This window comes from Geotrypetes seraphini, chromosome 2, assembly GCF_902459505.1.
Source record: "Geotrypetes seraphini chromosome 2, aGeoSer1.1, whole genome shotgun sequence".
Lineage (NCBI taxonomy): Eukaryota > Metazoa > Chordata > Amphibia > Gymnophiona > Dermophiidae > Geotrypetes > Geotrypetes seraphini.
The window spans coordinates 70,297,024-70,310,572 of record NC_047085.1 but is presented as its reverse complement, the minus strand read 5'-3'; the positions used below and the strand labels follow the sequence as shown (position 1 = coordinate 70,310,572).

Genomic DNA, 13,549 nt, shown 5'->3' with positions numbered 1-13,549 from the left:
TAAAATATGCAGATCTGTGTTGAATTATGTAGATATGAAACCTCCAAATAGCATTATCATTTGAGAACTGAGAAAAACAGATAGTATTGGTAAAATAAATTAACTTTTTAAAGTGACAAGGTAAAAATGGAGAGACAGTAAGCAGCAGCATAGAGATACAGGGATACAATAAGTTTCTTTAAAGGGATCAAGGATCAGTCTGCTATATGTTGGCCAAGTCCTCTAGGGGCCAGTTTTCTTTGGTAATCTGAAAATTGCTGAGAGGAACTAGATTTTTAACAGTTTTCTAATGTCTTAACAGCTTAGGTGAGATCTGATAAAACTAAGATGGGTATGACATTTGGGTATGTATTCTTCATTGGGGTTTGGGGTGTTTTTCAGTGATTTGACAATGGAGTTGATCCGCTTTCGGCTGATTGGACCTCTCTCTCATTGTGTTCTTGGTGAGGTTCTGAAGGCTGCTCCTATCCATTCGGTAAGATCACACTTCATTTATTTATATACTACTACTATTAATTATTTCTATAGCGCTATCAGACGCATGCAGCACTGCACAGAGTCACAAAGGGTAAGAAAACAGTCCCTTCTCAAAAGAGCTTACAATCTAAACAGGCAAGACAGACAAACAGGATGTCATGGATACAATTAAGGGGAATGGTTAATCAGTGGGCTGGGTTGAAGGGCAGAGGAGTAGGGTAAAGGATTGAAAGCTGTATCAAAAAGATGGGTTTTCAGTCTGCTTTTAAATGAGGGAAGAGGCTTGACGGACAAACTCAGGTAATTTATTCCAGGCATGGGGGCAGCTAGATGAAAGGAACGAAGTCTGGAATTGGTAGTGGAGGAGAAGGGTAACGCTAAGAGTGACTTATCTGAGGAACAAAGTTCTCTGTGAGGTGTATAAGGAGAGAGAAGTGAGAAGAGATATTGAGGGGCAGCAGAATGAACACACTTGTAGGTCATCAATAAGATCTTGAACTTTATGCGATGATGGATAAGGGAGCCAGTGAAGTGACTTAAGGAGAGGGATGACATGAGCGTAGCGAGATTGGTAGAAGAGGAGTATATTATAATACTGTTACAAAATTATTCTGAATGTTACTATGCCAAAGTGGTATTTTTGAGGCTTTTTCTCCACTTGTTGAAAATACCACATACTCCTCAGTGTTCTCCCACTTTTGGCATTGTAACTTTCAGAATAGTTTTATAATAGAATTAGTTACTATACAGTAATCAATGTTGTATTGTAATACTGTGCCATATAGATAAGTGTGCATTCTTAGCATCAATGGCTCAAGGCCTCACTCCCAGTGGGCCTTATTGGGCAGACTGGATGGAACATACAGGTTTTTGTCATCTATTATGTTACTAGGTAAATACAGATTTTCTTTTTTTTTTTTCATATGAACAAACATGAGTATTCTGTAATGTAGAAAACAAAAAGGATTCTACATTACAGGTTTCGCTAATAATTCTTGAACCACAAACTTCTATATGTTGGTATAATCTTCTGGTCTTGAGTCGACCCCATTGTCTACTGTTGTTAAGACTCCTGGAGGCTCACTTAGCATTTTCATGTTCTTATAAAACCATAGAACATGATGTATTACTTATTCAATTGCTTATGTATTCTGCATGGTGTAAGGTACTGAATATACAAGGGATGTGCAGAAAATAATGCAAAAGTGGGCATAACTTTTTGATTATAGGTCGTTCAAATTTTGCTTGTTGGTAGAGTAACTCTTCCTCTTTACAGGTGTTTTAGAATCTTTCTTCATTGCAGGTGAATAATGGATTCTAAGCAGAAGCAGCATGTCACCGTTGATCAAGTAGATCAAAAGAGGAGATATGTAGTACTTGACGAAGAAGGGGCACAAGCTGTTTGACATTCACAAAAGGCTACAGAATGTTTATGGAGATGGCACTATTGACGAGCAATGTGCACAGATGGATGAAGAAGTTACGCAGTGGAAGACCATTAATGGAGACCACTGACACAAACTGTTAGTGAATGGATGAATTTATTAATGCATACAGCCTTGCACAACTGGACTGTGGTCACTGCCATCCAGAAGATGGTGGAAGACTTAGGTTATCGGAAAGTGTGTGCCAAGTGTGCCTCAGCAGTTGACACCCGATTTGAAGAAGAGTGGAAATCTAGTAGATCAGAGCAGAAGAGTTTGAAACCAATGAAGACACATTTTTTTTTCTGATCTGGGATGAAACGTGGGTGAACCTTTATGATCGTAAATGAAGAATCAGTCCATGGAATGGCGTGACACCTCTTCTCCAAGGCCTAAGAAGTCCAAGAGCCAACAATCGGCAGAGAAAGTCATGGTGATTTTTTGGGGAATGACAAAGGCATCATTCTCCTTGATTTTCTGGAATGTGGCCTTACCATGACCAGCGAGTGGTACATTGAGACACTCCAGAAGCTTAGAGAAGCCATTAGGAGGAAGAGACCAAACAAGAATCTGGAAATGATCCACATTCATCATGACAATGCAAGACCACACTCAATCTTTGGCAACAAATCAGGCGATTGGCAAATTGGACTGGTCAGTAGTCCCCCATCCACCGTACAGCCCGGATCTAGCACCCTTCAACTTCCACCTGTTCGCTCCAATGAAGGAGAGTCTTCAGAGAAAACAAACAAGAATCTGGAAATGATCCACATTCATCATGACAATGCAAGACCACACTCAATCTTTGGCAGCAAATCAGGCGATTGGCAAATTGGACTGGTCAGTAGTCCCCCATCCACCGTACAGCCCGGATCTAGCACCCTTCAACTTCCACCTGTTCGCTCCAATGAAGGAGAGTCTTCAGAGAAAACAAACAAGAATCTGGAAATGATCCACATTCATCATGACAATGCAAGACCACACTCAATCTTTGGCAGCAAATCAGGCAATTGGCAAATTGGACTGGTCAGTAGTCCCCCATCCACCGTACAGCCCGGATCTAGCACCCTTCAACTTCCACCTGTTCGCTCCAATGAAGGAGAGTCTTCAGAGAAAACAAACAAGAATCTGGAAATGATCCACATTCATCATGACAATGCAAGACCACACTCAATCTTTGGCAGCAAATCACGTGATTGGCAAATTGGACTGGTCAGTAGTCCCCCATCCACTGTACAGCCCAGATCTAGCACCCTTCAGCTTCTGCCTGTTCGTTCCAATGAAGGAGAGTCTTCAGAGAAAACAATTTGACACAGATGAAGTAAAAGTGACTGTGAAGAAGTAGGTGCAACAAGCGTACCCCTGAATTTTTTCAAAGAGGATTCGAGAATTGGGTTAAATAATGATGCAAATGCATTGCTTGTGATGAGACTTATGTTGAGTAGTACCTTTTGTATAGAGGAAGAGTTCTCTACCAACATGTGCAATTTGAATGACCTATGTCAGTTAATAAAAAAAAGTTAAATGTCCACTTTTGCATTGCTTTCTGTACAACCCTCATATTTCCCTCAGCCCAGACCCTATACAGTCGGGGCAACTTTAAAAGGCTTTTTCTGCATGATTCTTTTTTTTTTCAGGCAGAAAAGGGCTTTTTAATTGGACAACTGAACACATATATTAAAGTAGGCATATGGGAAATGATTTTCTTCCTTATACATTGAGATGTGCTTGGGAAATAGTTTGGGCTGAGCAGAGATTGACACACATTTATAAAATACACACAAATTTACAGTTTCAGTGCAGGTATATTTATTTAAAAAATTTATATACTGCCTAAAAATCTAGGCAGTTTACAATCAACATACAAAGTATTAAAAACAGCACCTCATATATCTAATAAAAGCTTCCCTTACCCACACTTCTGTCCATTTTATAATTTTTCACATAATTCCATCAACAAACTAACTATCTCCTCCAAATTCTAAAGATATTGCACAAATGCTGATCATGCACAATCTGTTGACATAAATGTGTCAACAAATAATTGTGTCTTCAAGAGTTTTTTAAAGATATCTCTAGGCTTACATAAGCGCAACTGACTTGGCAATGTGTTCCAGAATTTCACATCTGCAACTGAGAACATTGAATTCCTAAATCTAGCATGCATTATGTTCCTCTCCTTTTCTGTAGATAATCTCTTAACATTTTCAGATCTTAATGCCTTTCTTGGACAGTACAACTCCAGCATATCTTGAAAACATCCAGGTGCTTTATAATACAAGACTTTCCTATTTAGAAAGCTAATGCAACTGCTTCAAAATAATATGGGTCATCCATGAGACACCTGTCATAATTCTTGCAGCAGAAAATTGCCCACTATACAGTATGTATAAATGTGTGATTAGCCCTAGGCTTTTTAGGGTTTGTTTGTTTTTTAAAACAAAGGGTTCTTTTTTATTTTTCTCCATTAAACATCCAGTTAAAAAAAATAAAAACATATTTTATGAGATTTGAGAAGGATTAGTTACACTTTAATTTACTTAGATGAAAAGAATAATCTATTTGAGTATGCAGAAATAAAGGTCAGTAAACAATATAAGCTATATAAGTTTAGATTAGCTTAATAAATTACATGGAACCTAATACTCCTTATCAGGCCAAAGAAAGAGAGGTCACTGCCTGAAGATACACATGAATCACAGAATAGTTACATTCACACATATGATTTGTGATTCACTTTCATCAGATCTGCTCTTGTGCTCATGTTTTTCCTTTGGTCAGTCTGTCTGCTAGTGTTATCTGTGACAGCATTGTCATAAATGGACTGACAAAACTGAAAACAAGCGCTTTTATTTCATAAATAAGCATAAAACAATTATTTTATAAATTGTTTATCTGTTGGCTTTCTAGGAACTGGAAGCTTTAGAAGTTAGTCCTCACCAGTGGTGGACAGAACAATGCAGGAGCCCTGATGCTGTCGCTCTTCATTGCCAGCAGGAAACAATCTTTCAATTGTTGCAAGGTATGAGCTATGCTAGGCAGATACCAGCCCTATGTTTTTACATATTGACTTTTTAATAAGTCTTCAAATATAAAATGTGAATGAGCCCTTTTTATTTAGGTAGTCATATTGAATGATTGATAGCTCCTATCAAAGATGTGAAAGTGATGTGCTGGAAGGAAATCAGAATAGAGCCTCGGAGGGATTGGAAGAATAGCGGTTGTCCCACTATAAGCTTGCACCTTCAACTCCTTCTCCTTTCTTCTTTTCTGAATATACAAGCAGGATGTAATCAGCTGCTTATAGGTGATGTTGTCGCAAACTACTCCCCGGAGCTTTCTTGGTATGCATGAATGTTCTCGCCTGCGTATCAGCCATTGTCTTCCAGTCTTTTATTCACTTGGCCAGCAGAAGAAATTCTGCTCTGTCTCCCTCTCCTTTCCTTTTCCAGTTTCCATCTTTAAAGAATTTGAGACCTGAAAGTTTTCTTCTGTTCAATGGCCTTTGGTGTTTGAAAAGACTCCATTTTTAATCTAAACCTTAAGTTTATATACCGCATCATCTCCATGAGTATGGAGCTTGACACGGTTTACAAGAACTTAAATAATAGGTAGAGAAGAAGAAAAAGGTTTACGTGAACTTATGTGTAGAAGGGAGGAGAAAGAGGGGGAGAGGATAGAGTTACAATTTGGTGAAAAGCCAAGTTTTCAGTTGTTTGCGGAATAATTGAAGGGAGCTCAGGTTCCGCAACGGGATGGTGAGGTCGTTCCAAAGACCTGTGATTTTGAAGAGAAGGGATTTTCCCAGTTTGCCTGCATAGTGGATGCCGTGTAGAGAGGGGAAGGATGTGCCTGAGCAGTCATCTTCTAGGACTGCCGGAATGAATGCTTAGAGCTCCAAAGTGGAGAATTCTGCCATGTTGTTGGCAGCCATATTTAAATTGACCTGCAGATGATTCTTTGGGAGTGTCGGGCGGTTGGGTTCTGCCAAAAACAGAAAGCTGACTTTATCCACCCCTCTAACTTAATCATGGAGGGACTCGTTTTATTTTTTTATTTATACCTTGCCTATACCTAGGCAGCTAACATAATAAAAACAACTGTTAATAACACATTTTACAACAATAATACAAAACCCCCCTAATAAGCTGCTGTACTAAGACTCAAGAGTTGGAGAAAGCCTGCACATACAAGTGTGTATTAAGCATTTTTCAAAACCAATGCCTTCCCATGGAAATGGTCTATTTGAAAATTGCCCACTGTGTGTGTGGGTAAAGGTAAATCCAGGTAGATGTGTAGTGGAGATGTGCTGGGTATAGGGCTATGCAGAGACTGCAAAAGTACAACATGCGTGTATATTCTTTTTCTGCATGTACTTTTACAACCAAGTTAATGCATCTCAGTGTTGTTCCTGTTACCCTGTTGAACCCTTTCTAATAAAAATGATTTTTTTTTTAAAAGGATATCTTGCCTTGGATCATTTTCAGAGTGAAAGTATGGGTCTGTTTTCCTTAGAAAAACTGGAGCCAAGTCCATGTGTAAAGAATACTTGTGGGCCTCCTAGCTGTGCAGCAATATGAAAACCATGCTCTGTATGTCTTACTCGGGTTTTACAGAAATCGGGTCCAGTGATTGGGGCTATTGTGTTTTCTTGGTGTCAAAGCTACACCCAGATTTTTCAATCCATAGCAGTGGGAGTGACTGAGAAGGAGGACCTTTCAAAAACTTAAGACCAATGCTTGCCTTGGGCATGAGACTAAAATTTAGGATAATCCAAAGATTTTTTTTAACTGTTGTTCTATTGTCATCCACAATCTTAAACTGCATTGGTATTGCTGCTTTAAATAGTAAACTTTTTTTTGCATAAATATTTGACTTTTACTAAGAAATGCAGAATAACAAGTTAAAATGAAGGCTGGTGTTTATAATTGCCACTTGGTAACATGAATGTTTAACTTGTGTTTCTGATTTCAAGGGGTAACTTCATCAGCAGAAATCCCAACAGGCACTGTGCTTGGATTGACAGTTGGCGATCCTAGATTGAATTTGCCAAGAAAGAAGACAAAAGCCATGCCAGATTTATCAAAATATTCAGGTATGTCCCTTCAGATCCTTGGTTTACATGGCTCTGATGGAAGAAATAGATTCTGGCAGCTGTTTAACCCTTTTTCACTGGAGTTTAATTATCTGGAGATGGAAATCGAGATGACCTTTGATGTACGCCTATAAAATGAAGGACTTTTAACTGCTAGGAAGGGACTTGTACACGCTGCTGGTCTTGTGCTCAGAGGGAGCCTCTGTCTAACCATACAGGTGATCCGGGTTCAAATCCTGGCAAGGCCAACAAAGTGCTCAAGTTAGCTAGCATTAAGTTAGATAATGACAATTATTTGTTCTTTGCTTGTTGACAGAATGTTTTTGACTTTATCTATGGCCAACCTCCATTTTGTCCGGGGTTTCCCAGCACATTGTACAAAGTGGTGCCTTGGGGCATCCCAGCCACCTTCAACACAAGTTCCCTTTTCTGCGATCTTTTGCATATCTAAAAGGGCAGCAGGCAAATTGTTGATGACTTAGCTTTTTTATTGGACTAACAAACATCTGGTGCTAGCTTAGCTTCCTTTTGCTATTTAGATGAAGAGGCAGCAAAGATACATTGACTTTAAGTAGAGAATCAACTAGGCATAAGGCTCTTAAAATATACCATTGCAGCTTTATAAAGCATGAGAAGGTGTGGTGTTACAGTAAATGTTAGTTTCTACATATTCAAGTGGAATAAGATTACAACAATAATATTCACTTCACCCTGAACATCAAAACCATAGTAATTTGTGCGGAGTCACTGGTCCAAAATTATTGACAGCTTTCCTCCTTTTTCTTGGAAGATGTATCTAAAGATAAGTCGTGTTACTTGAAAATATAATATGGAGACAATCTGCATACAAGCTTCTTATGTATGGGCATTTTGTCAATTGTGTGTCTAGATTCTACAAGTAAAAGGCCTAACTCCTAATATCAACAGAAAAAGTATTTGTTTTGCTTCTCACCTGCACATGTCACTATACCTGTCCTCCAGAAGATTACAAGTTTATAATACACAAGCATGTCACTTAGATCATTCTAGTATGTCCTAAGAATAAAAGCAGAAGCATGTTGATTTAGGTATCCATCAAGCCCACTATCCTGTTTGACAGTAACCAGTCTAGGTCAGAAAGACCTGGAAGGCATGTTAATAATAATAATTTTGTAGATTTTTTCCTTCAGGAACTTATCCAAATCAGTTTTGAATCCAACCATATCATAGAAACATAGAAAATGACGGCAGAAAAGGGCTATAGCCCACCAAGTCTGCCGATTCCAAGTGTCCGCCCCCCAGAGTTCACTCCCTTAGAGATCCCACGTGAGTATCCCATTTCCTCTTAAAATCCGTCACGCTGCTGGCCTCAATCACCTGCAGTGGGAGTCCATTCCACTGATCCACCACTCTCTCGGTGAAGAAGTACTTTCTGGAGTCGCAATGAAATTTCCCTCCCCTGATTTTCAGCGGATGCCCTCTGGTGGTTGAGGGTCCCATGAGACAGAAGATATCATCTTCCGACTCGATACGTCCCGTGATGTACTTATACGTTTCATATCCTGTAGCAACAAATTCTACTGCTTAATTAGATGCAAGGCTTCTGATTGTTTGTTTGTTTGTTTTGGATTTTTTTAACTAAAATTTTAGATTCAAAATGGTACAGGCTACTATGTATGAACTACTGCCAGATGCACCAATAACTAATAATTCTTTACTTTGGTTTTAATGGAAGATGATGTAAGAGATCTGTCTTTACCAGAAATAGTTTTTAAGGGTGACCAATGTGGAGGAACTGAAATCTTGGTGAATGTGGAAGACATACTGAGCCAAACTGACAAGTTAAAGTGATAAATCACCTGGACCAGGTAGAATTCTTCCCAACATGCTGAAAGAACTTATGAAATGACTGATCTGCAACCTGTCATCAAAATTGTCCATTGTACCTGAAGATAGGAGGGTGACCAATGAAACGCCAGTTTTTAAAAAGATTTACAGGGGTGTTCTGGGAAATTAGACTGGTACTTGATGTCCATGCTGGGCAAAATGGTGGAAACTATTACAAAGAATAAAATTACAGAAAACTTAGAGAAACATGGTTTAATGGGCCAAGGGATGTCTTGCCTCACCAATTTGCTTCATTTTTTTTGAAAGAGTAAGTAAACATGGATAAAAGTGAGCCAGTTGATGTAGTGTATCTAGATTTTCAGAACGCTTTTGACAAAGTTCCACATGAGAGACGCTTGAGAGAATTAAAATGTTGTGGTATAGGAGGCAATGTTCTGTTGTGAATTAAGAACTGGTTATTGGACAGAAAACTGAGGGTAGGGCTAAATGGCCAATTTTTTTAATGGAGGCAGGTGAATAGTGAGTGGAGTGCTTCAGAGATCTGTACTTGAACTGGTGCTATTTGAAATATTTATAAACAATAGGGAAATCAGAACAAGAAGTGATATGATTAAATTTGCAGATAAGAACATAAGAATTAGAACATAAGAATTTCCATACTGGGACAAACCAAAGGTCCATCAAGCCTAGTATCCTGTTTCCAACAGTAGCCAACCCAGGTCCCAAGTAGTAAAACAGATGTTATGCTGATTATCCTAGAAATAAGCAGTGCAATCTCACCTGGAGTAGAGAGTTGCGCGGGGACAGAAATCCCACCCGTTCCCGTGAGGGATCGCACCCGTCCCCGCGAGGAATCCCTCCGTCCCCACCCATCCCCGCGAGGAATCCCCTCCGTCCCCACCCGTCCCTTGGAGGAATCTCCTCCATCCCCGCCCATCCCTATAAACTTCAGAAATAGTTATTTCATTTAATTATGCTACTGAATATTAAAGGCTCTGGTAGAAACCCATTTATAAATAAGCAAAGAGACTTTATTAATTTGGAAATATTAATTGGGAAGAATACATACTTTTTAAACGGGTTTCTACCAGAGCCTCTAATGTAAATATAAAATATAAATACTCAGCTGATGAGAACCCCCAAGCTGTCAGCTGAGGACTTCCTTTGCAGTTGGCCAGGGGTCCCTTTTGCCAAGCTTGGCAGACACCAGTAGCATCCCTGATGCTGGCACCTCAGTGGCTCATGGATGTTGCCAGTGACTGCTGTGCTTGGTGGAGGGGAAGTTCTGGCTATCTCTAGAGGAGGTCCTCTGCTGGCGGTGCTTAGAGATCCCCACCAGTCACAGCAAGGGTCAGCAGGTACTTCAACACTGTAGAAATAAAACCAGAAATGCATTTCCTTTTCTTTTGAACACAATACAAAGACATCTGCTATATACATTTCTCAAAGCTAACATATTTTAGTCAATAAATTCCGTTTTTTATCTTTGTTGTCTGGAGACTTATTTTTCCATAAAGTTGGTCCCAGTTTCTTTTTTCTGCTTTGCCATCTTCTGTAAATTCTTGTTTCTGTCCATTGGTTCCTCCTACCATGGTCCAGCATTTATCCCTTTCTCATCTTTTGCCCATGCCCAACATTTCTCCTTCTATCACCCCTCTCCAGCACCATGCCACATCTCTCCCACTATTCCCTTCACCACTATGTCCAACATTCCTCCCTCTTGTATCCATTTCAATCTGTCCGTTCCAGCACAATATTTCTCTCTCAATTGTATCTCACTCCCTCCCTATGACCAAAAATTCTCCTTTCTTCTATTCTCCGTGTACACAACCATCTCTTTCCCTCCCTTCCTCATCTGCCAGCAAATTACCATCCAAATATAATAATAATAATAATAACTGTTTATATACTGCAGGACCGTGAAGTTCTATGCGGTTTACAATGGTTAAAAGATGTTACAAATTAAGTAGAATTAACAAGGTTAGAAGCTATTCATATGTTCTAATACAAAAAAAAAAAAGTTTAGCGAGCACAAATCCTAAACTTAACAAGGAACATATTAGCACTTAATGCAGGACCCTCTAATTAGCTAGGAATCAAACACCTAAATTTTCTGATAAAGAAGCACCTAAGAATAAAAGCCCTAATTATGTGCTATGTGTATATTGATGGGGGGAGGGGTGTTGGAGAGACAATTTTTTAAAGTAATTGATCCACCTTATATGAAATTTGAAAACAGGATGGGCTTGTGCACTTAACTTAAGTTCCTTCCAAAAATAATGTTGAGTTTCCATCTTAACCTGTCAATTTTTCCTGCAAATATTTTCACAGGGCTTCATGCCCTTGTGTGTGGAAGTGCGCTGCATACATTGTATTGCAGGATAATCTTAGCCTTCTAATTGGAGTGGAATAAAGCCCTGAAAAATCCACCCTACACCCTCCCTCCATCTCAAAATTGCACCCAAATTTGAGGTGCCCATTTTCTCAGCATGTATGCACACTTTTAGGCTTATGTAACCTCTATTGGCTGGGTTTCCTCATTGTCAGCTAAATAATTACAGCTTGTGTGGAACCCATCAGTGAAGCTATTAAATGCTAATGATTTCATCATGTCCCTTTTTACTAGTTCCACAACATTGTCTTTCCATCTACTGCATGTTTACACTGACACTCCTGTCTGTCTAATTTCTTATTCCCTATATCGATCTTTAGGTCTTCTCAGGTAAACTACTTTGTTATCCCTTCTACAACTAGATTTATCATCTAGTACTTCCTTTAGCTGTTTAGCCCCATACTCAGAAATTAGTTGCTGTAGAGAAATCTTACAGGAAATTTTTAAGTTTGGTGTAAAGAGATGGGGGTCGATATTCAACCGGTGGTGTTATTCCCGGAGATTAGATACTGGGCCATGTCCGGGTTCCAGCATTTAATTTCCGAGATTATAGAGCCAGCGAAATCATAACAGTGTAAGTGCGATATTCAGTACTTAACTGGCTATGGTAAACCGCATAAAGGTGTGGTTACCTTGGCTGGTAAGTACTGAATATTGGCACTTAACCAGCTAAATGCAAACTGCAAAAAAAAATCCATTTGTGACATAGGCATTAGCCCAGGAGTAGGGAACTCCGGTCCTCGAGAGCCATATTCCAGTCGGGTTTTCAGGATTTCCCCAATGAATAAGCAGTGCATTCAAATAGATCTCATGCATATTCATTGAGGAAATCCTGAAAACCCAACTGGAATACGGCTCTCGAGGACCGGAGTTCCCTACCCCTGCATTAGCTGGACATTTTTAGCAACACTAACCGGTTAAGTGCTACTGAAAATGACTGATTAGCCCTGAATTGGTTAACTTGCTAGTCGCCATTTCTGGTTAAATCACTTTGAAATATCAACCTCATGGCTTTTTAATCAGACACTTGCTAGATTAGACATGGGCAACTCCGGTCCTTGAGGGCCGGAATCCAATCGGGTTTTCAGGATTTCCCTAATGAATATGCATTGAAAGCAGTGCATGCAAATAGATCTCATGCATATTCATTGAGGAAATCCTGAAAACCCGATTGGATTCGGCCCTCAAGGACCGGAGTTGCCCATGTCTGTGCTAGACTATTAAAAATAATCTCTGTTACCGTCTGTTAGCTGGGATGGTTTGGCTAGGTTTGACAGGCAGCTGTTTTTAACCTTGTACCTTTTTATCTACCTGTTCAGTTATTTCTACACAGTTTTGGATATTATCTGTTCAGTCCCCTCCTTTTGTATGTTCTTTTCATGTTGTCTTTAAGTTTCTTTTTTTTTTGTCAGAATATTGCTGGTATATCAAGTAAATGAAACACACACTAACCTATTGGATAGCAGATGGGATTTGCTTCATTTATGCCCAAGCAGACTTGATTTATCACATCACAGCTGTTAATGTCAGAGTGATGGCAGTGCCAGTAGCCCACTTTGCCAGCCTCTATGGATGAAATTTGCAGGGATACAATATAAACTTCGGTTCATACATTCAATGCAATAGTGAGTTTTGCCAGTCACTTCTTTAGAATATCTTTTGGGTTTAGAATCCAACTCCATTTCTCTTTAAGGTCGTTTCCTTTCTATTGTAGGCTGCCTTCCAAAAAGAGAAAAACATGGAAAGGGCCCATCAAAATATGTTGGTGTCCTCACGTTGCAGCTCCATAGTACTGTTTTCCTCTTTTCAAGTTTCAAGTTTATTAGGTTTTTATATACCGCCTATCAAGGTTATCTAAGCGGTTTAACAATCAGGTACTCAAGCATTTTCCCTATCTGTCCCGGTGGGCTCACAATCTATCTAACGTACCTGGGGCTATGGAGGACTAAGTGACTTGCCCAGGGTCACAAGGAGCAGCGCGGGGTTTGAACCCACAACCCCAGAGTGCTGAGGCTGTAGATCCAACCACTGCGCCACACACTCCTTTTCTGTTGAAAACAACCTGTAGAGAGAGAAATCCCATGTTTTGACTTCTTGTTCTGTTTGTCCATGAAGAAAACCAATTGACTTAACTTTTAGTAGGTGTTCTCCACTGACGGCAAGATACAAGTCCTTGCATACCCATCCATCTCCCCAAGGAGTTGTATTCTACTCTTAGTAGGGTTACCTTATGGCTCCAGAAAAGGAGGATGGATTGAGACATCCGGGTTTTACTTACATTGAAAGCAGTAGAAATATACCCAGATATCTCAATCCATCCTCCTTTTTTTGGAG

The 13,549-nt window shown here is 39.6% G+C and overlaps 1 protein-coding gene across 2 annotated transcripts in view; it reads left to right on the top strand.

Moving 5' to 3' along the window:
• POP1 (POP1 homolog, ribonuclease P/MRP subunit) overlaps window positions 1-13,549 on the top strand; it is a 126,735-nt gene that overhangs the window by 51,468 nt on the left and 61,718 nt on the right. For both annotated transcript variants that reach the window (XM_033934545.1, XM_033934546.1), the window contains 3 exons: window positions 382-475; window positions 4,812-4,923; window positions 6,877-6,996. In XM_033934545.1, coding sequence (XP_033790436.1) covers window positions 382-475; window positions 4,812-4,923; window positions 6,877-6,996 — 326 coding nt within the window. The remainder of the gene's footprint in view (window positions 1-381; window positions 476-4,811; window positions 4,924-6,876; window positions 6,997-13,549) is intronic.